Source organism: Peromyscus leucopus, chromosome 16_21 (assembly GCF_004664715.2).
Source record: "Peromyscus leucopus breed LL Stock chromosome 16_21, UCI_PerLeu_2.1, whole genome shotgun sequence".
NCBI lineage: Eukaryota > Metazoa > Chordata > Mammalia > Rodentia > Cricetidae > Peromyscus > Peromyscus leucopus.
The window spans coordinates 37,625,830-37,652,549 of NC_051084.1; the positions used below are offsets into that span (position 1 = coordinate 37,625,830).

At 51.5% G+C, this 26,720-nt stretch overlaps 1 protein-coding gene across 1 annotated transcript in view; it reads left to right on the forward strand.

The window, feature by feature from the left end:
- Window positions 1-26,720, forward strand: part of Fer1l5 (fer-1 like family member 5) — a 55,288-nt gene that overhangs the window by 26,882 nt on the left and 1,686 nt on the right. The window contains exons 20-48 of the mRNA XM_028865655.2: window positions 6,451-6,575; window positions 7,344-7,444; window positions 8,079-8,256; window positions 8,334-8,489; window positions 9,584-9,712; window positions 11,822-11,985; window positions 12,273-12,387; window positions 13,830-13,932; window positions 14,372-14,547; window positions 14,642-14,812; window positions 15,018-15,153; window positions 15,249-15,326; window positions 17,072-17,253; window positions 17,455-17,616; window positions 17,895-17,999; window positions 18,963-19,106; window positions 19,190-19,352; window positions 19,499-19,524; window positions 21,451-21,501; window positions 21,614-21,718; window positions 22,214-22,333; window positions 22,827-22,988; window positions 23,188-23,279; window positions 23,859-24,029; window positions 24,216-24,364; window positions 24,605-24,744; window positions 25,840-25,928; window positions 26,161-26,256; window positions 26,417-26,558. Of these exons, the coding sequence (XP_028721488.1) occupies window positions 6,451-6,575; window positions 7,344-7,444; window positions 8,079-8,256; window positions 8,334-8,489; window positions 9,584-9,712; window positions 11,822-11,985; window positions 12,273-12,387; window positions 13,830-13,932; window positions 14,372-14,547; window positions 14,642-14,812; window positions 15,018-15,153; window positions 15,249-15,326; window positions 17,072-17,253; window positions 17,455-17,616; window positions 17,895-17,999; window positions 18,963-19,106; window positions 19,190-19,352; window positions 19,499-19,524; window positions 21,451-21,501; window positions 21,614-21,718; window positions 22,214-22,333; window positions 22,827-22,988; window positions 23,188-23,279; window positions 23,859-24,029; window positions 24,216-24,364; window positions 24,605-24,744; window positions 25,840-25,928; window positions 26,161-26,256; window positions 26,417-26,558 (3,731 nt within the window). The remainder of the gene's footprint in view (window positions 1-6,450; window positions 6,576-7,343; window positions 7,445-8,078; window positions 8,257-8,333; window positions 8,490-9,583; window positions 9,713-11,821; window positions 11,986-12,272; window positions 12,388-13,829; window positions 13,933-14,371; window positions 14,548-14,641; window positions 14,813-15,017; window positions 15,154-15,248; window positions 15,327-17,071; window positions 17,254-17,454; window positions 17,617-17,894; window positions 18,000-18,962; window positions 19,107-19,189; window positions 19,353-19,498; window positions 19,525-21,450; window positions 21,502-21,613; window positions 21,719-22,213; window positions 22,334-22,826; window positions 22,989-23,187; window positions 23,280-23,858; window positions 24,030-24,215; window positions 24,365-24,604; window positions 24,745-25,839; window positions 25,929-26,160; window positions 26,257-26,416; window positions 26,559-26,720) is intronic.

Sequence of the window (26,720 nt, forward strand, 5' to 3'; positions counted from 1 at the left end):
TATCTAGACTGTGTACGTATAGCTTAAAGGAGGATAAAGTGAGTTCTCACAAACTCATCACCCAGCTAATACATAGAAGGCTGCCGATGCCTTAAATGGTTCCTTTGTCTGAGAAATAACTATGATTCTGTCTCATAGGCTCATCAGGCTTTCTTTTCCATTTTTATCCTTTGTGTATGGAACCCATGAGCAGCATGCACTTTTTCTGCTGTGTCTGAGAGGCCTCCATCCATCCACGTGCATCTGCCTTACACCTTCTGCCCCTCATGACTAGACTCTGGGGAGCTCGATCTTATTTTCTGAATGCATCCCACTGTGTGATCAGACCACAAATTATGTAGTGTATATAGATAAGCTGACTGGCATAATAACGTTGTTGTGAGCATTCTCATACATGTCTTCTGGTCACAAGGACAGGGGTTCCTCTAAATTATATACCTAGGGGTGGGAGTCTCAGAGCAAAAGTGATTATACCAAATTACACTCTTAACAGCATGGGATGAGAATGCCTTCTGTGCTCTGTTCTCACCAGTACTCGATGTTGCCAGCTTTTTAATTGTTGCCATGCTATTGGATATGAAAAACTATCTCACAGGACCATGATGTGCTTTTTTTCCCATTATAAACGAAGGTTGAGCATCTGTGTATACACATCATTTTCCCTTATCCGGTCCATCCCTTTTTTCCAGGATATAATCATTTGGCTATAGCTTTCTTACTGATTCGCACATTAAATCTCTTTTCAGATCTGTGTATCATGTATTTATCATTCACCTTAAAATACTGAAGATTAGCCACCACTTCTGTTTTGTTGTTTGAGACAGGGTCTCTAGTAGCCCAGGCTAGCCTCAAACTCACTATGGAGCTGAGAATGACTTTGAATTTCTCATCTTCCTTACTCTACTTCCCAAGTAGGATCACACTCATGCACCACCATGCCTGTTTGTATGTGGTGCTGATGACCCAACCTAGGGCTCCCTGAATGTTAGGCTAGCACTCCCAATGGAGCCACACCCCTAACCCCACATATCTTTCTTTAGGGAAAGGACTGTGGAAGTCTTTGGCCTATCAAATTTTTATTGCATTTATTTATGTGTGTGCGCACACACACTGAGTGTGTATGTATGTGGGTGTACATGTGGAAGTCTGGGGACAATTTGCAGGAGTTGGTTCTCTCCTTCCACCCAGTGAGTCCTGGGGATCAAACTCAGGTTGTCAGGCCTGGTGGAAAGTGACTTTATGAGAGATGTACTTTAGAGATCAGTTCCTAGGGGTTTTGTTATTGTTTTGGGGTGCTTTTTTGAGGGGAGATGACTTTGAACTCAACCTCTTCCTGCCTAAGCCAAGTGCCAGGTTCTCCTCTTCACCATTTCAGGGCCTGAACTCAAATAATTAATTAGGGTTGGTGGCAAAATGTCCTTGCCCACTGATCCCTCTCACTGGCCTTGACTTAATTTTGTTGTTTTGTTTTCCAAGACAGGGTTTCTCCGGGTAGCCCTGGCTGTCCTGGAACTTGCTCTATAGACCAGGGTGGCCTTGAACTCAGAGATCTGTCTGCCTCTGCCCCCTGAGTGTTGGGATTAAAGGTGTGTGCCACCACTGTCTGGCAACTTAATTTTTGTATGTAATGTGAGGAAGGGGTTGAAATTCTTTTTTTCTATATAGACAGCCAACTCAACACTATTTGCTAAGAAACATTTGATTTCTGCACTGAATTAATTACCTTGGCACCTTACCTAAAGATCAATTAACCATGTATTGTAGTCTTTTTCTAAAATGTCTATTCTTCCCCACCCCACCTTTTTTTTTTTTTTTTCTTCGAGACAGGGTTTGTCTGTGTAGCTTTGGAGCCTGTCCTGGAACTCGCTCTGTAGACTACCAGGCTGGCCTCAAACTCACAGAGATCTGCTGCCTGGCTCTGCCTCCCGAATGCTGGGATTAAAGGTGTTCACCACCACTGCCTGGCCTCATTATCTTTTGAAGTGCCAAGATTCTTAATTTGAATCAAATACAGTTTTTTTTTTTTTTCCAGAGTGTAGTGGTTTAAAAGAAAATGGCCCCCAAATGAAGTCACACTATTAAGAGGTGTGGCTTTGTTGGAGTGGGTGTGGTCTTGTTGGAGGAAGTGTGTCACTGTGGAGGCGGGCTTTGAGGTCTCATATATGCTCAAGCAACACCCAGTGTCTCAGTTCATTTCCTGTTGCCTAAAAGATATAAAATCTCAGCTTCTTCTCCAGCACCATGTCTACCTGCACACCACCATGTCCCACCATGACAATCATGGACTAAACCTCTGAAATTGTAAACTACCCAAATTAAATGTTTTCCTTTAATAAGAGTTGCCATGGTCATGGTATCTCTTCACAGCAATAGGAACCCTAAGACACATGGTGACCTGGCTTAAGAACTCAGCCTTACTTAAGGATATGAATTTTTTTTTCCTATTTTTTTTCTTCAAAATGTTGTACGTTTGGTTCTTGCATTTAGTTCTATGATTCATTTTGAACCAGTTTGCATGTATATTTTGTATTGTTTGTTAAAAAGCACTCTCCTTTCCCTGACTGGCTGTCCTTAACTTCTATGATAAAGTACTCTCCTGGGCCTTACTTACTTTGCTTACTTACTTTTCTTGGGGCTTCCATGTATGAGTTTCGCGATTCCCCTTGGTTCTCTTCTAGCTATCATTTTCTCCCTGGTCCTTTCATGACTCTGTCTTTGCATTTCATTTTGGTCATTTGAGGAATTCTTGTTCTTAGTTCTATGTCCCTCACTCAATTGTCTGCAAGGTCTCACTGTCACCCTGGGACTTCCCCTGTTGCCTTCCCTGGGTGTTTTTGTTTTCTCTTGGCCTGTTTGCTGAGTTCTAGCAGCTCACATTTCTTCCCCTGAGTCCTGCCTTCCTTCAGGGAGTGTATTTTTGCTGGCACTTTGCAAGGCCTCTTCCCAGCCAGCCTGGCTTCCTGTTGTGGGTCTCGCTTTCCTCTCCCCACAGGTGCCTTCTGCTGTCTTCCCTCCTCGGGCGCTTCTGTGGAAGCCAAGGTTGCTTTTGGCTGTCCTTGTGTGTATTTTGAGTCTGCAGATTATCTCTGTCTCCCTGTTTGCTGGAAATGGACTTGTTTTCCTTCTTGTTGCCTTTGGAAGCTCTCCAAGAACGGAAGAAGAAAGTTGCCATCTCAGACCCCAGGCTCCCACCCGGAACCTCAGCAGGGATCTCTTTGTATTTATTCATTATGTAGCCCATTCATTCAGTATCTGAGTCTGAAACTGGCTGTCTTCTAGCCATCCCAGAAAAATTTAAAATGTTTCTCTTTGTAAATTGTGTTAATATTCTGATCCGCCCCCTTGGAATCCTGCCCCTTGGTGCCGTCCTGCATGTAAAAGGAAAAACTCTAAAACAAGCCAGGTATGGGGGCACATGCCTTTACTTCCAGCACCCTAGAGGCAGAGGCAGGTGAATCGCTAGTTTGAGGCCAGCCTGGTCTGCATAGAGAGTTCCAGGACAGCCAGGGCTATGTAGAGAGATTCTCATCTCCAGATAAATAAACAAACAAACAAAAAAGTAAGAAAGAAACCTAGCATTATTATACACAAGAAGTATACCCAAAACATAAAGAAACTGAAAAATACTAAAACAAGAGCCGGAGATGGTTCAGCGTTTAAGAGGGCCTGCTGTGTGAGCAGGAGGGTTGGGATTAATAGTGTAGTTCCCACATAAGAAGCCTATAACCACATCACTAAGTCGGGGTGGGGACAGGAGGATCACTGGGACAGGCTGGATCACTGAGCCAAGTAAACTAGCTCCAGGGGGCTGGAGAGAAAGAGCTCAATAGTTAAGAGCATTGGATGTTCTTCCAGACGACCAGGCATGTGGATTCCCAGCATCCACAAGGTGGCTCACAACCATCTGTAACTTCGATTTCAGGGGACTGGATGCTCTCTTCTGGCCTCTGCAGGAATCAGACACACATGTGATATACAAACACCCATACACATATAATAAAACAATTAAAAAGACAAGCTCCAAGTTTTAGGAGAGTCCCTGCCTCAAAAGAGCAGGAAGGGTAAGTAATCTGGCAGTCATATTGACATTCTTCTCTGAACTCCCCATACTGTGCACAACATCACACTCATACATGCATTACACAGATCATACCTGCCCCCCCATACACAACGTATTTGTGCGCATGTATTCATACTCTAATCAACAAACCTGCATCTGTGCCAAATGTGCTGATTTTCCTTCTTGTCATTGTCCCCTAAAGAATACAATAAAGGAGGCTGGAGAGATGAGTCAGCGGTTAAGAGCACTGGCTGCTCTTCCAGAGGACCCGGGTTCAATTCCCAGCACCCACATGGCAGCTCACAACTGTCTATAACTCCAGTTCCAGTGGCTCTGACACCCTCACACCAATGCACATAAAATAAAATTAATTATTAAAGAATTAAGAAAAGGGGCTGGAGAGATGGCTCAGAGGTTAAGAACACTGGCTACTCTTCCAGAGGTTCTGAGTTCAATTCCCAGCACCCACATGGTGGCTCACAACCATCTGTAATGAGATCTGGTTCCCTCTTCTGACCTGCAGGGATACATGCAAACAGAACACTGTATACATAATAAATAAATAAATCTTTAAAAAAAAAGAATTTAAAAAAGAATACAGTATAGCAGACTGAGAGTTATTTGCGTAGACTCTGCCTTGCTTGAGGTAATACTAAATACTGTAGAGATTATGTACATATAGGGGACATGTGGGTAGATTCTATGCAAATGCTACATGTTTTATGTAAGGGAGTTGGTCATCTGTGGATTTTGGTAACAGGGTGTCCTCAGAACCAGTTCCTCAATAGTCCCAAGAGATGGATGACTACTCTAAGTTGTGTATGCCTTCTACTGTGGAGCGCTCTTCAGCCTGTTCCAACTTCAGGCCATTCCAGTCGGAGCTGCTTCAAGCCCTCCTCACGCCCCTCTTAGCCTTTGTCTCCCTGTAGGGTGTTTACAACTGAAATTGCCGGGTTAGGAATGTGTGTGCTGTTTCCAAACTGTCCATTTTCTCTCCACGTTGTGGGAATGCTTTGAGGTCTGGCTCAGATTTCATTCTCTGGGGAGATTTGCCTGCCCCTTACTCCAGGGACCCGGGCCACTGCTGGGGGACCACTTCTCAATTGCTTGCTTGGCACCCTTCAGACTTCGCCAGTAGCATGCTTCAGCACGCTGAGCTGTGCCCTGTGTCTTGGGAAAGGTTTTCTTCCCCCTCCATCTAGAGCCACAGTGGAGAGGCAGGTGTCCTCACTGTCACATTCTGGGTAATAGGCCATCTTGTATTCACCCTGGCCCCGAGAGCAGAGGTTTTGGGGTACCTGCTTTTTATTCTAGGTCTGCTGTTATCTTGTCCAAGAAACTGGGTGACTTAAAACATCAACTCTGGGGTGACAAGATGTCTCGGTGGGCAAAAAGTGATCGATCCCCAGAACTTATGTGGTGAGGGGAGAGAGCTGACTCCTGAAGTTGCCCTCTGACCTCCACACACATGCTGTGGCGTGTGCACGCCTACACTCTCATATACAAATCATGCATACATGTGTAATGAAACTCAAAATAAGGCAATAGGAGGGTGGAAGGTGGAAGTGAGGGAGTCAGGATTGATGCCCTGGGAGCGTGCTGAGGGCAAACCTTGGTATTCTTCATCTAGCAGACCAATCTTTGCCTTTAGCTTCCCTCGGCTCCCTGTGGTGCTGGGTCTTCACGTGGGCACCATCTTTCTGTCTCCCAGTCGTATTAGCTTTAGGGGACATCCCACTCCACAATGAATGACTTCGTCTTGACTAATTACATCGCCAGTGACTCCATTTCCAAGTTAGATGGTATATTGAGGCAGTAAGGTTAGGACCTCAGTGTATCTTTCAGGAGTCACCGGACATGGGGTGTCCTTCAGACTGCCCACATTGGGTAGTGCCCAGCCTTCTGTCCTACTCTGGGCCTGAACTTACCAAAGAAGAAGCACAACTCTTTCAAGATTTGAGCACTAACCTCACAGGTTCTCTGCTGCTTAGACATGTGGGGTGTTCGTGGTTTTGTTCCTTTGAGGCCGGCACAGCAGGGTATTGCAGAACAAAAGTATCCTGTAGGGGAGATGGCTCTCACTGCCCTTCCAGAGGACCTGAGTTCAGTTCCCACCACCCACATCAGCACCCACCTGGTTTTCCTACCTGTAAACCAGAGGTTTTGAAAAGCCACATGACACACAGAACACATATGTCCCCAACAGAAACCAGCTGTGTTCACCAAGTACTCATCCCGGGCTCGGGCTGGAGGGCCCACTTGGCGTGGTTAGCAGATCCTTGAGAACCAAAGTGGCCCAGGAGCAATCCTTTAGGAGGATACCGTGATTAGGACCTTCTAGGTATGGTCCCTCCGATGTCCACCCCCACCCTCATGTCTCTGTGTCTCAGGGACTATCTACCATTATGTGCCCTGGTACAACACGAAGCCTGTGGCGACGGTGACCTCCCAATGGGAGGATGTCAGCTTCCGGATGAATTGCCTCAACCTCCTCCACGTCACCCGGGATCACCTGGTGAGTGGGCAGGAGGGAGCTGGGGTGGATGGGAGGCTTGGGAACATACACCACGGTACCAGGAAACCAGTCACACCATGATATCGGGACCCCATATCATTGGGAACTGTGCCAGATACAGCACTGGCCACTAAGGACACAAAGATGAATAAACACATACTTGTCCTCACTGGCTGACGAAGTCAGAGATGTACAGTTACGGTGCAATGCAACTAGGGTTGCCATGGAAATACAGGTGCCAAGAGACTTAGGATCAGAGAGATGGGGAGGGGAAGGGGGAGCAGTCAGGAGGTGACAGGGCAGCGGGGGTTCGAGAAATTCATAGGCAGTTTTGGGGGATGGAAGCACAAAAGGAGTAATGTGTGTAAAGTCACGGTGATGTGCCAGTTTTTTTTTTTTTTTAAGTCATGAAAGGAACTAGGGCCATAAAGGTAACATGGGAATCCGAGAGGCTGGGAAGGGTCACATCACAGAGTCTTGGGTTCTTGTCAAGCAGCATAGGTCTCAGAAGATGTTTATACATAGCATCTCTACCCCAGTCACGACTTTCTCATGTCTTCAGATGGGCTCCATTGCCTGCCACCTGTTTTCTCTGCTGGGTACAGGAAGTAGGAAGAAAGGGTATCCTAGCTTAGCTGGCCATGTGGCAGTCTGACACGAACACCACCAGGTTACTCCTTAACCATTTCCAGGGTCTGTCAGTCCTTCAGCCTATCCCAGGAGGGCTCCAGGCTGAGGCTAGTTCTCTCCCTTCCTCTCAATGGACAGAAAGCCAACCTGGACACCCTCAAGTCCATACGGAATCCGAAGGATCCAGCTCTGCTCCAACAGTGGGAGAAGCTGCTGAGGGAGCTGATTGAGGACTGCCGGTAGGAGCTGGGGGTGGGCTTCGGATGAGCTAGGGGAGGCTCAAAAGAGAAACTGGAAGCTCCGAGCAGCACCCGATGGACCCCTACCCCAAAAGAAACACTGCTCCAACTCCCCCCCCCCAGCGTCAGCCTACACAAAGCTGCTTTTTCCTGCCCATGTAGAACAGCCCTGAACTCCAGTCCAGCACAGGCTTTGTTGCCCCATGTCCACACTCAGTGCCTGCAGCAGCATATGGGCAGATCTGCATCGCCTAGACCAGCCCACACTGTTCTCACCCCACATCTCTCACCATTGCTTACCCCATCCAGAGCGCCCGTTTCAAGCTCATGGGAAAGCTTCCCCCTGCCCCCCACCCACCAGATTTTGGTTAGCCTCTTCCATGGAAAACATCTACCCATAAGAGGTCTTTGGGAACCAACCTAGCACACTGCAGGGCTTCAAGGATGGAAGAGGGCTGGGTGAGAGAGCCTGCATTGACCCACAGCAAGCCAGCTTCCTAGGGAGAGCTGGGCAGGTCTCTCCATGTCAGGCCAGCCATGGGTAGGGTCGAGTCTCCAGGCTAGAAAGGGAACACTGGCCTGCAGTGGGACCAGAAATAGACACACCCTTCCTATTAACTTGTCCCGGCCACAGGCGCCCTCTGCCTTGTATGACTGCTCAGCCCAAAGCTAACAACTTGGACAAGAATAAATGGCAGCTTCGCAACCATCTTCTACGCCAACTAGCGCAGAGGGCCTCGGAAGCCAAGCCAAGGAAGATGGTGGTCACGGCAGAGGACTGGCTGCGTCGTCTCAATGCTGTGATCCCCGAGGTGGGCACTGGACACACTGGCTGGCCAGTGAGGCCTGGCGCTGGCCAGATGATCCTGATGCTCTCCCACCTTGGCAGCCCCAGGAGAGCCTGCCTGATGTGATGATCTGGCTGACGTCTAAGCAGCAGCGAGTGGCCTATGCTCGGGTGCCTGCCCATACTGTCCTGTTCTCCCCAGCAGGACCCCTGAGCTCTGGCAAGTTCTGTGGGAAGATTCAGAACCTCTTCTTACAGGTGGGGAAGGAGGAGCGTCTTTTGGGAGAGATGGGGTTCCCAAATTCCCAGAGAGAACCCCTGGGGTTGTGTGAAAGTCCCATGGGACCTCCCTGAAGGCATGGCCCATGTGCTACTTCCCTGGCCCTGCATTAAGTAGAACAGAGCTCAAAGTCCCCAGAGGAAGGCAGGGTCCTGCACTTCTCAGCATGTGAGCCATGGTAAATGCTCCTCAAAGCCTCCACATCCTCCATCATCCCATGCCTCCCATGTGGTCTAACACCTTGTCATCTCTCCTGTGAACCACAATTGGATAACTTCCAGAATATTCAGTGACTGTAGGATTTGGTACCAGCTCCTCAGATCAGAAGTAAGCTATCCCATTAGACTGACTAAACCGCCAATGATGGCCTTCTCTCTTGGAGAGAAGGAGGGTCCTCATAGCCCCTTCATGGCTCCCATCGCCACTCAGGGAAGATGCAGCTTCCCTGGCCTGCCCTAGCCACCTGCGTCAACCCTGTCAACAGATAGGCCACCCGGGGCCTCCCCATCCCAAATACGCCTACACCCTGCCCTTTCCACCATCATGCAAAGCCCTTCTTCCCGTCTTTGTCCAGTGCCTGACTGCATCCCGGCCTTCCGTGTGTCACTCACTCCCGTGCTTGGTGACGCCCTCACGTGGGGTATGAGGACTGAGGTGCTTAGCAAAGTGCTGGTGCCCAGTGATCAGGCAGCAGGCCGTGATTCGTTAGCTAGTATCCCCCAAACCACCGTTCTCCCCTTCCTCTGGCTCCCCAGGCAGCCTCGCCCGCCTTCTGCTCGCTCCGCTCCTCTTTTCTATTTGCCTGTTGTCACCCTCTGGGAACAGCGGGGCAGAACTCGGTCACTTCTCAGCGCTGGTGATCAGCCCGGAGCTTTATACCCTTGTAGACTCTCTGACTCCAGCACACAGTTTGATGTGAGGGCCCTGCTCCCACAGCTCAGACAAAAGGGGTGGATGTGACCCATTCTGGCAATGCGTGCCCCCTCGCTCCCCCTCTCCCTCACCTATACCCCCGCCCGCCCCCCCCCCCCGGGAGTGGTACACCCATGGGACTGATCTGCCTCTGGCTCAGTACCCAGAAGGTGAAGGAGAGAACACGCTCCCAGCTCACCTCCGGGTCTGCATGTGGCTTGGCAATGTCGTACACAGCAAGAATCTGAAGCTGCTCCAACAAGGCAACATGGTGGTGTACGCGGAGACGGTGAGTGGGCGGGCGGCACGCACGCACGCACGCACGCAGGCATGTACACACAGCATTTGGAGGGTGCGGTGGGTCAACCAGGTCAGGGCCAAGCCAGGGAAGTCAGTCATATATAGTTCAGGAAGAGAAAGTGAAGAGACAATTGTTCAGACCCAGAGGCAGAGGAGGACACTGACCACATCTGACAACTCTGAGAGACAGCAGCAATGAAAGCCATTGAGGACGGTGCTAGCCTAGCATCCCTGCTCACGAGCCACAGGCCGGTGCTAACAAAATGGGGTCTGAGTGGCCCTCTGGTCCCTGGTCACACTGTTCCTGGTGGCAGTTTATTGAGAGCTTTCTCCAAGCTTTGCTCAAGGCATGTGAATAGATCAGGGCTCCAAACTGCAAAACTTCTCATTTGTTACCAACAGGCAGCTTGGGACCCCTGCAGACCCTTTCCAGACCTTTGGGCCAGACTGGAGGTCATGGGAGGTGGGGAAAGGTCAGGGAGTGTGGAAGGAGCGGGAGATGAGACTTCCGCCCACACCTGGGATGCAGGGAGAACAGCTGGGCAGACGGCTCTGCAGAGGGCAAGGGCTGACCTTTGCTCTGTGCAGTGGGGCTGGCCCAGGAAAATAGTTCTGCCAGCAGAAGGGAAGTAAGGTTTGAGTGTCGGGCTATTGTGTGACCCTTTCTGGGGAGATGTGAGCAAATGTCTGCCCACTTCAGATAGATGGCCCATGACAGAGCAAAGAAACAGTTCCATCCAGCTTGGGGAACCAGTGAGTTTAACTGGGGTTACTTACAGAAGCATGTGCAATGTATGGATGTCTACCCCACTGGAGAAGTCTCCCTCCCAGCAATGTTAACTGCTTATATATTGGGGAGGAGAGGAGCCCATGAGTCCTGTAAGCTGCTCATGTACTCTAAAGGAGGAACAGGTGGCCACATCTTGCAAAGGCCTCCTATGGGTAGTCACAACTGACCTGATTTCAGGACAGCCGCAATGGCTGTGTCAAGTCTGGAAGACAGAATTCCACAACATAGGCCTTTTATGTTACAGAATTGTAACTTTTGTAGTTGGTTGACACGTGGGTGTAATCTCAGCATTTGGGAGGCTTAAGCAGGAGAAGTACGGAGAATTCAAGGCTGACCTCGGCTCCATAAAGAGTACCAGGCTAGTCAGAGCTATTTCAAAACAGAAAAAAATGCATTTATAACTTTTTTTTTGTTGTTGTTGTTGTTGTTGTTTGTTTTTCAAGTCAGGGTTTCTCCATGTAGTTTTGGTCCCTGTCCTGGATCTCACTCTGTAGACCAGGCTGGCCTCGAACTCACAGAGATTAGCCTGGCTCTGCCTCCTGAACATTGGGATTAAAGCCATGTACCACTGCCACCTGGCCATTATGTTTTAAGTTGCATGTGTTGATAACATACCATAATACAGTCAGCTCCCCATTCAACGGTATCTCCATTCATGTACTGAGCCAACTGTGGCTTGGAAATGCAGTTAAGTTCGTGATGGCTGCGTCTACACCAAACATGTACATACCTTTTTCCTTGTCACTCTGACCTCAGCAATACACTAGCAGAATGTTGACATGGCATTGACATTGTATTAGGTTTTATGTCATCTAGAGATGATTTAAAGTATATGTTGTACACAGATGCTAGGCCGTTTTACAATGTAAGGGGCTAGAGAGTGGATTGTGGTACCCAGGGACATTCTGGAACCAATCCCCTGAGGTTAGTCAAGGGACAGCTGTGTCTAACCAGCCCTGCATAAGGCAGGGACAGAGAAGGGATAGAGGGACTGATAGGAGAAATAAGACATGGAAGTAGCACAGAGGGTACAGGTGTAGCAAGACTGGATTTCTCAGGTCTGCAGTGACTAGGGAGTAGGCAGGTCACATCAAAGATACCCTGGGCATCACCCCACTCTTCGGCCAGCTGTGCAATGCCAGGCAGTGTTGACTGCCGAGCCTCTGTCTCTTAGGTACAGTTGGGACGTGGCCCTGTCTTGCTTGGCTACTACATTTCTAAAGGTTGGGGAACAGGAGTCTCAGTACCCCCAGGACCAGGTGGTTGGTGGAGGAGGTCTGGGCACTGACTGGGACTCCCCTCCCCCAGTATGAAAATCAGGCCAAGTACAAAGACCAGTGGGGAGAACAAGGACTGTACCACTGCCCCACCTTCTCAGATGTCATGGGACGCAAGGCCGTCCCCAAGTCAGATTTCAAGGCTCCCGTGGGGTGGCATTGGCAGGGCGACTGGATTGTGGAGCCTCAGAGGAGGTAAGGAAGATGCGAGCCCTGACTTGGCACCTAGGATGTCCTACGGGGTGGCTCCCTCTCACCTGGGAACGTTAATGGGAACTTAAAGATGGGGGTTCCAAAGCCAGGGAGCTGGTTCCGATGAGTGGGAATACACAAGACCAACAGCCCTGGTCAACAGCTGTCTGCATGCCAGGCTCTGCCTAGCTGAAGGGAGGTGGGGTGTCACATGGGGGTGCTCGGCCGGCAGAGGATGACCCGTGGGAGTTCAGACAGCTCTGAGAACTTGGGGTCTCACCGCTGCCCAGACTCCTCCTGGACACAGACATCAACAAGAGCCAGGTGCTGGAAGAGGTGTATGAGAACCAGGGCCGCAAAGCCACAGGCGCATGGGTGCCTGCAGCTCTCCCCAACACAGACGTGGTAAGTGTCTCCATCCTGCCGCAGGGTACGGGGGCGCGGGGGAGAGGCAAGGACCAGATGGGGGGGAAGGACTCAGAAGTTGGGGTGTCCCCAGTAAGTGCTATGTCTGAACTCTGCTCCATACATGCTGTGGGAACCCAGATAAGTATTTCAGCCCTGAGGTTCTTCTAGCACCCGTGAAGGGGTTATACCCGAGGATAGCAAACTGCAGACCTTAAATTGGATGTCAGAAAGAGTTAAGACACTGTGTAGCCTGTAGTCCAGCTGCTTTGGGAGACAGGGCAGAAGGATCATTTGAACACAGGAGTTAGAATCTAAACCTGAGTCCTATCCCCAGTTCTCACATAAAAAGCCACACACGGTGCTATGTCCTTACAGTCCCAGGGGCAGAGAGGCAGAAACAAGTAGGCTGGTTTTTTGTTTGTTTGTTTGTTTGTTTGTTTGTTTGTTTTTTTGGCTCTTTTGGGGGGCCCGCCACCCAGCTCCCAAATAAATCACACACGGAGGCTCAGTCTTAATTATGAACACCCGGCCTTAGCTTGGCTTGTTTCTTGCCAGCTTTCCTTAACTTATTCCATCTACCTTTTGTCTCTGGGCTCGTCCCGTTCTCTTACTTCTGTATCTCACTCCTACTCTGTGGCTTGCTGTGTGTGTAGCTGGGTGGCTGGCCCCTGGAGTCCACCTCCTTCTCTGGCTCCTAGATCCTTTTTCTCTTCCCTCCTCCCAGATTTCTCCCTCTATATCATCTCTCTGCCTGCCAGCCCCGCCTATTTCTCTCTCCTGCCTTGCTGTTGGCCATTCAGTTCTTTATTAGGCGTTTTAGACAAGCACAGTAGCACAGCTTCACAGAGTTAAACAAATGCAATGTAAACAAAAGTAACACACCTTACAATACTATTCCACTACAGTAGGCCCCGCCTCTAGAGCTTACTGGTCAGACGGCCTAACTTAACAGGTAATCCCCAGATCTCAGTAAGAGATGCTGTCTCAAAAACTAAGACCAATGGGCTCCTGAGCAATGAGACTGACTCCCAACTTCCACATGCATGAGTGTACACACACACACACACACACACACACACACACACACACACTGTCCTGACAGAAATATTCTGTCTTCTCTATCACTCCATGGCTCTTTAGGAAATATGGTACTAAGAAACAGGAACCAGCCCTTTGAAATTTTGTTTCATTTTAATGGAGTTAGCCTAGAGGCTGCTGGCCACTGACTAGACCCATGCAAGTCTAACGCGTCCCCAGTGAACAAGGAGGGAGCCGTTCACCTCTAAATAAGTGAGCCAGGGTGGCAGCAGAAGTAGTAAGATTTTTCTGGCCTTGAGGGTGGCTGGAAGTTCAAAGACAGGAGCATATGTGTGAAAACAAGCAAAAGCAAGCTTCGTCTACCTCACATGACCCTCCCTCACCCTTAACATCCATAACAGAATGGACAGCCCGTGGAAGCTCTGGAGAATGTGAAGTGTCCCCAAGGATGGCACTTTAAGAACAACTGGATTGTGGAGCTCAACCATGCAGTGGACAGTGAAGGTCAGTCTCTGGTCAAGTCTGAGGGCCTGGGACCCTGAAGCATTCGAATCTGGTTGGTTCTTCTAGCAGCCTGTGAGTGGCCAAGCTCTAGGGCAGGATGTTGTCTAAATTCCTGGGGATTCCCACCCGCTTAGGGAATAGGGTCTCAGACACTGCCGGTGAACATGGATTTGGTTGTTTGAGCTTCGGTTCAACCAAAGTGGCTCCAGGGAAGGAGCGGTGGATTGGAAGTCTTGAGGCCTGGGCTCCAGACGCAAGCAATTGCTGCACTTGGTCCCATGGTAGTCCAAATTACACAATTCGAGCATATCTTCCGGGACATGTGGACCCCTCGGCCCCCAGGACCTGTCCCTCTAGGGCCCTTCTCCCAGACATGTCCAAGCACCCCCCAAGTCTGCAGGTACACGTGGACCCAGGGGCCATGGTGCCGCCCCTGCAGGCTGGGAATATGGAGTAGGAATCCCACCCTCCGGCCTGCCCCAGATCTGGAACTCGGTCGAAAAGACTTACCATTCACACCGCCGGCGACGCTGGGTGCGCGTCCGCTTCCGGAACCCCAGGGAGCAGGGCCAGGAGCTGAGCCAGGAGATGGAGACCCTCTCCTTCCTGCAGATGGTGAGACATCTGGAACAACAGCCCTGGCTGGGACACAGGCAGGGGTCACTTGCGACGCAGGGACAGGAGCACCACCCTGAGTTCTTCCCTGCAGCAGGACCTCTCTGGCGAGGGAAAGGAGGGCTGGGAGTACGGCACCTTTGACTCCAAGTTCAACCTGGACCCACAGCCCACGAGCCGGTTCCGTCGCCGCTGTTGGCACCGACGGCTGGTGCCCAAGAAGGAGAAGGGTGTAGCTTCCATATTCCTCCTGGAGGGATCCTTGGTAAGGCCTCCATGGACTGAGTGACGCTTGTTTATTACCTCTACCTCCCAGAGGCTCAGGAACACACATCCCTGACCCCTGCTAGCTGGGCCCCAACTCTTCAAGTTTGGCAGCTGGCATCTGTAGAGGGGTGCAGGGGGGGCTAGGGTCTGGAGAGAGGAGTCAGGAAGTACTGAGAACCTTAAGGCGGCCTTTCTGGGCACAGGCAGTGGAGTTGGAGAGCCAGCCTAAGAAGGAACAGAATAAAACATGGTCACTGCAACATTGGAAGGACTCCTGGAAACACACCCCCGAGAACCCCCGGACCCCCACCATGCCCTTCATCTACTGCATCTTCAACAGTGAGCCCTGGCCTGGGAGTCTGCCTGAGGACAGGGAGGAGGGAGGAGCCTATGAAGAGCTGGGGCCAGGTAACCAATGAGATCTCTTTACCCAGAGCCTCACTACTACCAGCTCTTCTGCTATATCTACCGGGCCCGGAATCTGATGTACAACCAGATCCTGACCTTTCAGGGTAGGAATGCCCCTTGTCCTTCAGCCCTGTCTCCTATCCCCCAAGGCCTGGCAACACATCCACGTATATCTGTGATAAATGTCTGACGTTCAGATCCCGCCCCCAAGCAGCTTGTCCTCGTTAGGATGACTAGTGCTGTGATGAAACACCGTGACCAAAAGCAGCTGGGGAAGGGAAGGCTTTGTTTCTCTCACACTTCCATATAACAGTTCATCACGGAAAGCAGCGAGGACAGAAGCTCACACAGGGCAGGAACCTGGGGGCAGGAACCTGGAGACAGGAGCTGAGGCAGAGACCTTGGAGGGGTGCCGCTTACTGGCTTGCTCCCTGTGGCTTGCTCAGCCTGCTTTCTTATGGAACCCAGGACCACCAGCTCAGTGGTGACTCCACCCACAATAGGCTGGACCTTCCCACATCAATCACTAATTAAGAAAACGCCCTATAAGCCTGCCTACAAACTGGTCTTATGAAGGCAGTTTCTCAGCTTTCTCCTCTACAATGACTCTAGCTTGTGTCAAGTTGACTTAAAACTAGCCAGCACAAAGCTTACGACTGTAATTTAGGGAGAAAGACCACCAAACAAAGACTACAAAGTCCAGGGTGCTCTTGAGATGTGACCCCAATGCTGTGAAATTTGGAGGGGGGTTGAGGCACTCAGTCACTTACCTGGAGGCAATTAGTAGGCCTAGAAGAGGGAGAAGTTTGCATGGCAGAGGACTGGAAGAGAGGGTGGGACATGAAAGAGAGTGGCTCAATGGGCTGGAGAGGTGGCTTAGTGGTTAAGAGCCCTGGCTGCTCTTCCAGAGGACCCAGGTTCAATTCTCAGCACCCACACGGCAGCTCACAACTGTCTATAATTCTGTTTCCAGGGGATCCAACACTCTCACACAGACATATATGTAGGCAAAGCACAAATTCATACAATATAAAAAGAAATGGAGGGGAGGGAAGAGGAGAGAGAGAGAGAGAGAGAGAGAGAGAGAGAGAGAGAGAGAGAGGAGATATGCTGGGGAACCATGTCATTTGAGGCTTTGTAGAAGAGAGACAGGGAAGAGGCCCTGTATGAGGAAGACCCACAGGATCATTCAGGAGGTGAGCTGAGTACTCCCACCCTGTTCTGTTAATGGCACTGTGATAGAAGATAAGCAATGGGTGGCAGGGCTTCTGGGATTTCTGATGAACTCTGTGTCCCCTGAGCATCCCCAACCATATTAAAGGACACTCAGTGCTGCTTTGGATGATCAATAATGGGAAGCCTGGGTGGTGGTGGCGGCAGTGCACACTTTTAATCCCAGCACTCAGGAGGCAGAGGCAGGCGGATCTCTGTGAGTTCGAGGTCAGCCTGGGCTACAGAATGAGTTTCAGGAAAGGCGCCAAAGCTACACAGAGAAACCCTGTCTTGAAAAACCAAAATAATAATAATAATAATAATAATAATAATAATAATAATAGGAAGCCTTATCCCCTAGGACTCCTTCACAAGAACCTCTTTCCTTCATCCCTGAGAATGCCAAGCTGTAACCACAGCGGGCATGGCATTCACATGGATGGAAGCTAAGGTTCCCCAGGCCTGTCGGGTAGGCAGTTCATCTGCAGCTCCTGCTGAAGCTGCATTCTCGAAGGGCTGGCAGTAGCAGTGGCGGCCCATCCCGAGTCTCCTCAGGTCTAATGGCTGCCACTGGCGAGAGGACACCCTCACTTAGCAGTTTGGAGCGGTGACGCCCGGCCCTCCCCCCCTGCTTTAGAGCCCTTCATTCGAGTGGTCTTCTTGAACTACAGCCTGTGTACCCAGACACTACGAAGCTCCGCAGCTCCGACGTGGTCCCAGACGCTCATCTTCCAGCACCTTCTGCTGTTTGAGAACCCCAAGGATACCAGAGAGAACCCCCCACTTGTGGTGCTGGAACTGTGGCAACATGACTCAAGGGTACAGCAGGCCGTGCTTGAGGGAGGAAGATGCCCGCTTCAGGGGTAGAGGTGTATTTTAGAACAAGATGTTGAGGGGTTCACTGAGGCTGCTGTGGAGGAGTCATGTGGATGGGTTAACTGAAACCCCCTTTCTTCCTCAGAAGCCCGTGCTGGAAACCTGGTTGGGCCTCCACATTCTCTGAACGCCCTTCTCCTCTAGGGAAACAAAATCTTATGGGGAAGGAGCATGTGGCCCCCGGTGGTTTGGCTGGACCTCCAAGGCTGGGCCTTGACCCCCCTGAGGTGGCATCCCCTTGTGAGAGAGTTGGGAGAGGAAGAGGGGGAGATCTTGGCATCCTGTGAGCTGATCCTCGAGACTGAGGTACAGATGGAAGAGCAGGGCTCGTGTCCCTCCACCTCCAGCTTTCCACACACACACCAGGGCCCTCCCCTTCCCCTCAGGAAAAGTCTGAGGCTCAGGGCCACACACTGGGTTCAATGCTGTCAGCCTGGCCAGTCTCCCCTTTAACTCCCTTCTAGCTTAACCCGTCAATTCTGGGACTTTAGCTGAGCCCTCTATGGGACATTCTGGGTGGGGATAGCAGCATCAGGACCAGCCTCCAGGGCTTCACACTCCGTTTTCCCTCCTCTGCCCTCCAGAAGCTGAAAGACACACCTCTGCCAATCCTGAGTGTCCCCTGTAAGAATGGGATCTACACACTGCCCAAGAACATCCAGCCCGAAGTGAAAATGATGGCCATTGAGGTGTGTGCAGACAGGGAGGGGTGGACCGGGGGGGGGGGGAGGAGCCTTTCCCAGAGCAGCCTGGGGCACCCTGGAAGCTCTTCGAGGGACTTTTCTGACAACCTGGCCCAAAGTTTGAACCCTAAGAACACATTCTCAGAGGCAGGAGAGAAAGGGAAATGGGAGCAGAGGCTTGGACAAGATGGCAGGCAGGCAGGGAGCAGTAGCTGTGGGACTAACCTTGTGTTGGTCCCTGTGCATCAGGAGTTGGCTTTCCAAGAAGGGAATCAAGGCTCAGAGAAAATACATTGCAAGCACAGTGACCAGAGACCGACAGAGCCACGGTGTCGGCCCATCCCTACTTGAGGCCACACGGAGGTCCCCACATTGGTTATTCTATTGCCGTTACAATTTGGCCGAGAAAGGACAATTAAGTAGTTCAGGAACTGGGGACTCCTGAAGACCAGCTAATGGGGTTGGTCCCCACGCAGCCCCCAAGGAGGCTCTCATGAAGGGTATGGACATTCCTGAGGTGCCCCATTGTCAGCTGAGAGAGAAATCACAGGGTGCCGGCTCACTGGTTGGTCATGGAGCTACCTAGGACAATAAGCCGAAAGGCAGAGAGACTCCGCAAAATCTAGGCACCGTCTGCTTCTGTGGGCTCCAGAGGCAGCCAGCCTCGGGAGCTCAGTGTCTGGGGACTGTCTGGAGCCAGCAGTAAGCAGGTGTACCACTTAATCTGCTTGGAGGGCAGTGGAGGCAGATCGGCTGGTGGTTAGATGACGCCTTCTTCATGGAGACAGTGGACAGCAGGTCCTAAGCAGCAGCCTGTCCCCTCCTCCCAGGGCAGGGAGACGCTCGCTCTGGTACTGCCACATTCCTAACCCTGGCCTGCTTCAGGCTGTCACTTCCAGGCCAGTTCGTCCCTGGCCTGATTAAGAAGTTCTGTCTGCCCCTTGCTCTGCTTTCTCCTGGTTCTGACAGATTATGGCTTGGGGCCTTCGAAACATGAAGGCGCATCACCCCCAGCTCCTGGTGGAATGTGGGGAGGAGTCCCTGAGGACAGAGCCCATCAGCAACTTCCAGGAGAATCCCAACTTCCCTAAGTCCAACTTCTTCCTCACGGTGGTAAGAGGTCCTGGGAAGGGACTGGACAACGGACAGTCTGCTTCTCTTGAGGGACCTCACATTCCCCTCTCTTTGGGCTGTAGTTCATGCCTCTGGAGGAGACCCATGCATTGCCCCTGGTGGTGAAAGTGGTGGACAACCAGGTCTATGGCCAGCAGATTGTGGTGGGTCAAGCTAACATTGACTTCCTCCAGCCCTATTTCTGTGACCCCTGGGCTCTGAACTACACACCTGTAAAGCTGCCAGGTGTGATCCTTCCTCCTAGCCCCCTCTTGCTCCCTACAGGAAGCCCTCACTGGGAGTAGGGTGGGACCCTGGCTCCCTTGTGGGGTTGGCGCCCCTCTTCCTTGGCTTCTCCCTTCCTGAGGCTCATGACTGTGTTCTCTCCACAGCCCTGTCTGTGAAGAAGCCCAATACTGTGAGTAAGGGTCCCAGGCTACCTTCTCCCATACCATTTACATGAACGACTCTGCCCCTGTAGAGGATGTCTATTAAACCAAACCTATGAGGAGGCTTAACTGTACAGTAGAAGGCTAAGGGTCGGTCCTCAGTCAAGTCTGCATGTGAGAATCGCTTGAGTGTCACAGGGAGGTTAGAGGGGAGTTCTGAGTCAGGGTTTCATGTATCTGAGGCTGGTCTTGAACTTGCTATGTAATAGAGGATAACCTTCAACTCCCCATCTTCTTGTTTCCTCCTCCCACGTGTTGGATTACAGGCATTCACCAGCCCACTCAAGCTTTTATTATTATTTATTTATTCATTTGTGTAAGGATATATGTGGTATGTGTATATTTGTGTTTATGTATGTGTGTATATGTATACTTGTATGGACACCAGACATAGCTCCATCTTGCCTTTTCTTCTTCTTTTTTTTTGGGGGGGGGGGGTGGTTTTCGAGACAGGGTTTCTCTGTGTAGCTTTGCGCCTTTCCTGGAACTCACTTGGTAGCCCAGGCTGGCCTCGTCCATCTTGCCTTTTGAGACAGGGTTTCTTGCTGGCCTAGAAGTTGCTAACTAGGTAAGGCTAGCCAGCCAGCTCCAGGGATTCCTCTGTTTCCACCTCCCCAGTGCTGGGGAGCAAACACACACCACTATGCTGGGCCTTTTTACATAGGTTCCAGGGGTTGGGGATTTAGCTCAGTGGTAGAGCGCTTGCCTAGCAAGCACAAGGCTCTGGGTTCGGTCCTCAGCTCTGAAAACTAACAAACAAATAAATACATAGGTCCCAGAGCTCAAGTTTCTCACACGTGCAAGACTGTGATGGTTATCACTGACTGTCCACTGGACAAGATCTAAACTCACGCAGGAGACAAGCCTCCAGGCATGTCTGTGAGGGGTTATCTAGATGAGGGTAACTGAAGCGGCATCATCCCATGGGTTGGGGTCCTACACTAAATAAAAAGGAGAAAGCAAGCTGAACATTGGCATTCATCACTGTTTCCCAAATCCATGCATACTGCGACCAGCTGCCTCAGACATCTGCCCCATCTTTTCCTTACCACGACTTCTTGAAATGTGAGCCAGAATTATTCCTTCTTCCCCAAAGTTGCTTCTTGTCCAGGTATTTAATCATAGCAACTAGAAAACGAACACACAAGGCAAGCATTATACAGACTAAGACTCCCTTACCTGAGACTCTGGCCACTGAGGGATCCCATGAGAGTTGCCAGTCCTTAAGATTTTTGTTCCAAGTCCCTCTGTGTCTAATGTGCTCCACAGTTACAGCACTTGGGCAACAGCATCACATTTTAATGCAGCTCTTAAATACCTTCATCAAAAGCAGATAGATGCTGCCCGGGCATAATGGTACATGCTTGTCATCCCAGCACTCAGAAAGAGGGACAGGAAGACTGAAGGTCTGAGACAGCCTGAGCTACATAAGCAAGACACTGTCTCAAAAACCAAGGGCTAGGGATGTACCTCAGTGATAGACTATCTGTTTGCATGCATAGACCCCGAGCCGAGTTCCCTACCTAGCACAAGATATAGGAAGGAGGGAAGGTTGATTTTGCTGGGTGGGGCATAGTGGTTAGGCCTGTAATCCCAGCACTTGAGAGGCTGAGGCAGGAGGATCACAGCCTAGGTACGTGGTAAGACTCTGGGGCACTGGGGGGTGGGGGTGAGATTCTGCCTCCATGGGTTCAGATAGTGTGAGGTTCTGCATTTCTGAGCATGTTTGAGTCCTGACTATACGGATGGGCAATGAACACTAAGAAGCATGACCCCCCCCCATCTGAACTAAAAGGCCTATGTGAAGTCAAGGGGACACGAGAGCCGTGAGCACCGCCCCCCCCCCACCTCAGCCGCTTTCCCCATTCTTCTCCTGTAACCTTCTCACTTTTCAGTTCCTAGGCACCCTCTACAAGAAGTTGTGGTTGGAGTCCAGCAAAGATGAGGTAAAGTGACCTCAGACCAGGGAACAAAGGACAATCCCAGTTGGGTGGGGGGCGGGGGGGGGGGGACGACACTCTGGGCCCGCCTGAGAGCCAACAAGAACCCCTCTGTCAGGATGACTATGAGCATGATGTGGACTGGTGGAGTAAGCTATTCTGGGCCACAGGTGATGCTGACAGTTCCGTGCCCTACAAGTACAAAAGCTACCACACCCTGAAGGTGAGGGTCCGGTAATCCCTGGGAAAGGGTGGACCAGAACCTCCCCTGGGAGGGGCTAGAGGCTTGGCCCGGGTTTGTCAGGGTACCGCCAAGTGGCAGAACTGTTGGTTTGGTTTTGCCTTGATTGAGATAAAGTCCTGTGTAGCCCAAGCAGGTCTGCAACTTGCTGTGTAGGTATAGATGACCTTGAACTCCTGAACCTCCTGCCTCCACCTCCTGAGTGCTAGAATTGCAAGCATGCACCACCGCATTCAGCTTAAGGTAGTGCAGGGATCCTGTAAGACAAGCACTCTCTCACCTAGGGAGGGAGGAGGGACTTCCTACATTGTCCCCTGAGAGTACCAGAAACCTTTCCACCAGCTGCTCCATCTGAAGCAGACACTGAGGTTACTGACGGGCCAAACATGTTGGAAGAGGCTTGGCAGCCGGGAGTTCCTTCACCTCTTGATTTCCAGTGGTCCCCACCAGCCCAGGTCCTGCATGTGCCCCCTACAGGTGTATGACTGTGAGCTGGAGGCCGTTCTGGCCTTCCAGGGCCTGCAAGACTTCTGCCAGACCTTCAAACTTTACCAGGAGAAGCCCAAGGTGGACAGCCCTGTGGTAGGGGAATTCAAGGTGTGTCTATGCCAGCTGGGCTACCTGTCTCTCTACAGCCTACCTGTCCCCGAAGTTTCTAAAAAAAGCCCTGAGGAAGATGAGCCGGGGCCTGAGAAATTGCCCCAGAAGTACAGCGACACAGATCAGTCTATGCAGGCAGGGACCGAGCGAGGCAAGACCTTCAGATTCCCAGCTCTAGCTCAAGCTGGTCGTCTGCAGAAGCCAGCCTCACATTCAGACCTGAAGGGATGGGTGTGTAGTCAGAGTTGACGTTAGCAGTCTGGAACACCAAGTAGCTTCAAGTGCTTTTGCCCAATGACCCTTTAAACGAGGCCCCTGCCTCAAGACCCCTGCTGCTCAGCCTCAGCCTAACACTCTCCCTGCTGTACTGGGGCCAGGGGGTGGTGGTGGTGGTGGTGGTGGTGGTGGTGGTGGTGGTGAGGGCAGGCAGCTTTACAACGTTAGGCTGAGCACTGTCAGATTGGGCTGCCCATGTCTTCTCAACCCCCAGGGCCTCTTCCGCATCTACCCCTTTCCCGAGGACCCAGAGGCCCCCAAGCCCCCACGTCAGTTCTCGTCTTGGCCTGAGACTGAGGACTTCCCTCAGCCATGCATGGTGCGGGTATACCTGATACGAGCCATCAACCTGCAGCCACAGGACTACAATGGCCTGGTAAGGAAGTAGCCCCACCTGTCACCAGTGCCCCCCACGCCACGCCTAAATGACAGCATGCCGTTGTGCTTCAGGCTGTTTCTACCCCCGTAGCCACCCCCTACAGGCACCACACAGTGCACACCTGCTCCGCTCATCCTCCCTGACCAGCGTAACTGCCTCCCCTCTCCCTTTCTTCCCTCTGCTTCTCTCCCTGCAGTGTGACCCTTACGTGATCCTGAAACTGGGGCAGACGAAACTCGGCAGCCGGGACTCATACTACCCCAACACTCTGGATCCTATCTTTGGCACGTGAGCTGCCCTCAGTCACCCACTGCCACTTTTCAGGTCCTCCATGCTATGCTGGAAGGCAGTTCCAGTAGGCAGATGCATTTCTCTTTTGTTGTTTTGTTTTTTGAGACAGGGTTTCTCTGTGTAGCTTTAGTGCCTTTCCTGGATCTCACTCGGTAGACCAGGCTGGCCTCGAACTCACAGAGATCCACCTGGCTCTGCCTCCCAAGTGCTGGGATTAAAGGCACCGGCCGGGCATGGCAGATGCATTTCTTCAGAGCCTCCATGGTCCCTGTGAGCAGTGTCTCACCGACTCTTAGGGGCTCAAAAGGTGGAAGATAAATGGATTATCCACTACCTTTTCACGCATGCCTCCTACCCCAAGGAAAGGCACTCAGGCCTCCGTGCACGGGCTGTCTTGTAAGTTCCTTTAGCCACGTTCAGGAACTGGATGCAGGTGGACAAAAGCCTATCTATCCCATGCTCTGCTACCCACGTTCACCCTGAGTGAAGAGGTGGGGCAGGGACTCTTAGGCTGAGATGCTGGCCAGTGAGGCAGAGTATATGTCCACAGCCACTTTCCAATCCCTTGGCCTCTAGGATGTATGAACTCACATGTACCATCCCACTGGAGAAGGACCTAGAGATCCAGCTCTACGACTTTGACCTAATTACTGCAGATGATGAGATTGGAACTACAGTTATCGACCTTGAGAATCGACTTCTGTCTGGCTTTGGAGCCCGTTGTGGGCTCTCTAAATCCTACTGCAAGTGAGTGTGGACCCACTCAGCAAGCAAGCTGGGTTGGGGGAGGTGTGAGCCCTGAGGAGAGGCTGAGAACTGGGCCGGACCTGCCTCTCTGTCCCTGTTTCCAGCACCACCCTTACCTGCAGCTCAAAGCAGTGTGTTCTCCGGGGCCTGTTCCTTCCCATCTGTTCCTCTCGCATCCTCTCACAGGTCAGGACCATTTCGGTGGCGGGATCAGCTGTCCCCAAGCCACCTTCTGACCCGCTATGCCAGACAGAAAGGGCTGCCTCCACCGGTATTTGACCTTGAGAATGACTCAGTTTTCTACAATGGGAAAAGGTTCGAGTTGCAGAGCTTTGGTGAGTCCAGCACACTTCCAGTCGATCAAAGTGTGGCCTTGGGGAACAAGTGTGGACCCGAGATGAGGGCGTGCAGGAGGGAGGGCAGGATGAAGAGAGGTTGCCCCAGGGCAGAGAGCACTCGTGTCTCGCCCAGTTTTCCCTTCTCATGGAAGGCAACGGTAGCCAAATACCCAGGCCGGGCTGGGGAGGCTGCTCAGATGGGAACGCTAATGACTTCATGATCCCATCTTTATCCAGAGTCCACACCCCCTACCTTTGAGGGCTTGGGGCCTAAGAAGGAACGCCTGGCACTGTACATCTTGAACACCCAGGGGCTGGTTCCTGAGCATGTGGAGACCCGCACACTGTACAGTAACAGCCAGCCAGGTATCGACCAGGTATGTGAATGGAGAGGCTGCTCCTGCCTCCTATGGACTGGCTTGGGTCAGGAAATGAGTGCCCATCCACCCAGGACATAGTTCACAGTGAGAAGCAAGGACAGGTCAACAATTCACACATATACAGACAAGAGCCAAACATGCTTTGCACGTTAGTAAGAAAGATGCTCCAATGATGTCACTTAGAGCGTCACACCTGGAAAGGCTGTAAGAAATGGATGCCGCACAACAGTTGTGGGAACCTCTTGGGTGTCCCACCAACCGTTCGTACCACTGCTTTTGCTCTCCTGAGGTGTAAGGAGGTGGCATCATAGCTCAGAGGGTACAAACACTGTAAAACCCAGTTCTGGAGGCTGAACTGCAAGATGTCTTCTCTATGGCAAGGAACCAGGGACACAGATCCCCAAGGGCACCTTCATTATCCCTCATTGTCCAACTATAAAAATGGCTCCATCATTCCACAGATCTTTCAACATTCATGAAGTCTTCTGCTGAGCAATTTTTAAAATAACCATCCTCATTAAACTGGCTTTCTCAAATGGGTCAACTCTGAAGACTAAAAGTAGGTCAGGTAGTTTGACAGGCAGAACATGGTTACCTGTTTTCCAAGGCTGGTGGCTCCACCCCTTTTTTCTGTCCCTCTACTCTCCATTTTCACTTTTCTTTCTCTCAAGACTCTCTACTCTATGGCCAGCTTAACAGCCTTAGATTGTGGTCACACAACACAAAATGACCTTGCTGACCATCCAGTTTCCTTACTTTTAAGGCTTCCGTGCTGCTGAATACACGAAGCCCAACCCCACCATGGATCCCCATCAACAGGCCACCTAGCATGACCTCCTCACTCCCTACCCCAGTTCATAAGTGACATCTCAACACTCTTGGTCTCAGCCAGCATCCTTCCCCCTCTCTCACTTGTCTTCCCAGCCAAAAACTAAAGGGGTTAGCAGGTGGCCACTTGCCGCCTCCCAGAAATCTGTGCCCAACCCCTGGGTGGTGGGAATACAGCCTCGGCCAAGCCTCTGGCCCTCCCTCATGCCACCTAACTGGAGAGAGACCAGCAACCTCCAACCTGCAAATCCATTCTGGCTCTAGGGAAAAATACAAATGTGGGTGGATATCTTCCCCAAGATGCTGGGGCCTCCTGGCCCCCGAGTCAACATCAGCCCCAGAAGGCCTAAACGGTGAGTCTGTGAAAACCTAATTCCTAATCCTGGCGCTCCAGCTCAGCCCCCAGGGTGCAGGGAGCCTCTGCCCTCCCATCCTAAGCAGTGGGAATTCTCTACTAGGGTTAGAAGGGCCTTTTCCTGCCCAAGTTCAGGCTCTCTGGGCAGCTCCTCCCTCTGCGGGACTGTGGCTGGGGGTGGGGGTGGGGGGGCTGGTCCTCAGCCCGGCCTCAGAGCACAGTGGCTGCAGGTACGAACTGCGCTGCATCATCTGGAGCACCTCCCACGTGGACCTGGTTCGTCAGACCTTAAGTAAAGAGAAGATGAGCGACATCTACGTCAAAGGGTGAGACCCGGGGGAGGGCTCCAGGAGGCCCTCAGTTTCCTGGTTCTGTCACCCTGCTGGAACCTCCTGGTCTTGAGGGAGACATCTTTCAGCCACTGCATGTGTGTGGTGGGATGGGGACCACACACAGGAACCCCAGGTGAAAGGACTCTGGCCCCAGGTGGCTATCTGGGCTAGAGAAGGACACGCAGAAGACAGATGTCCACTACCACTCGCTGACTGGGAAGGCCATCTTCAACTGGAGGTTCATCTTTACCATGGACTACCTGGCGACAGAGCGTGTATGCGTCCAAAGCCAGAAGGTAAGGGGTAGGGAGGAGAAAGGGGAGAGAGCCTTAAGGGTCCAAGAGATCCGCCCTCGTTTCAGAGACCTGCAAGCTGGGACCGGAAGTTAGGAACGAGTCCTCAGGCAGAACCCCTCTTCCTTGCTAGTCTGTCATTACTGACTAGTGGACTGATGGGCA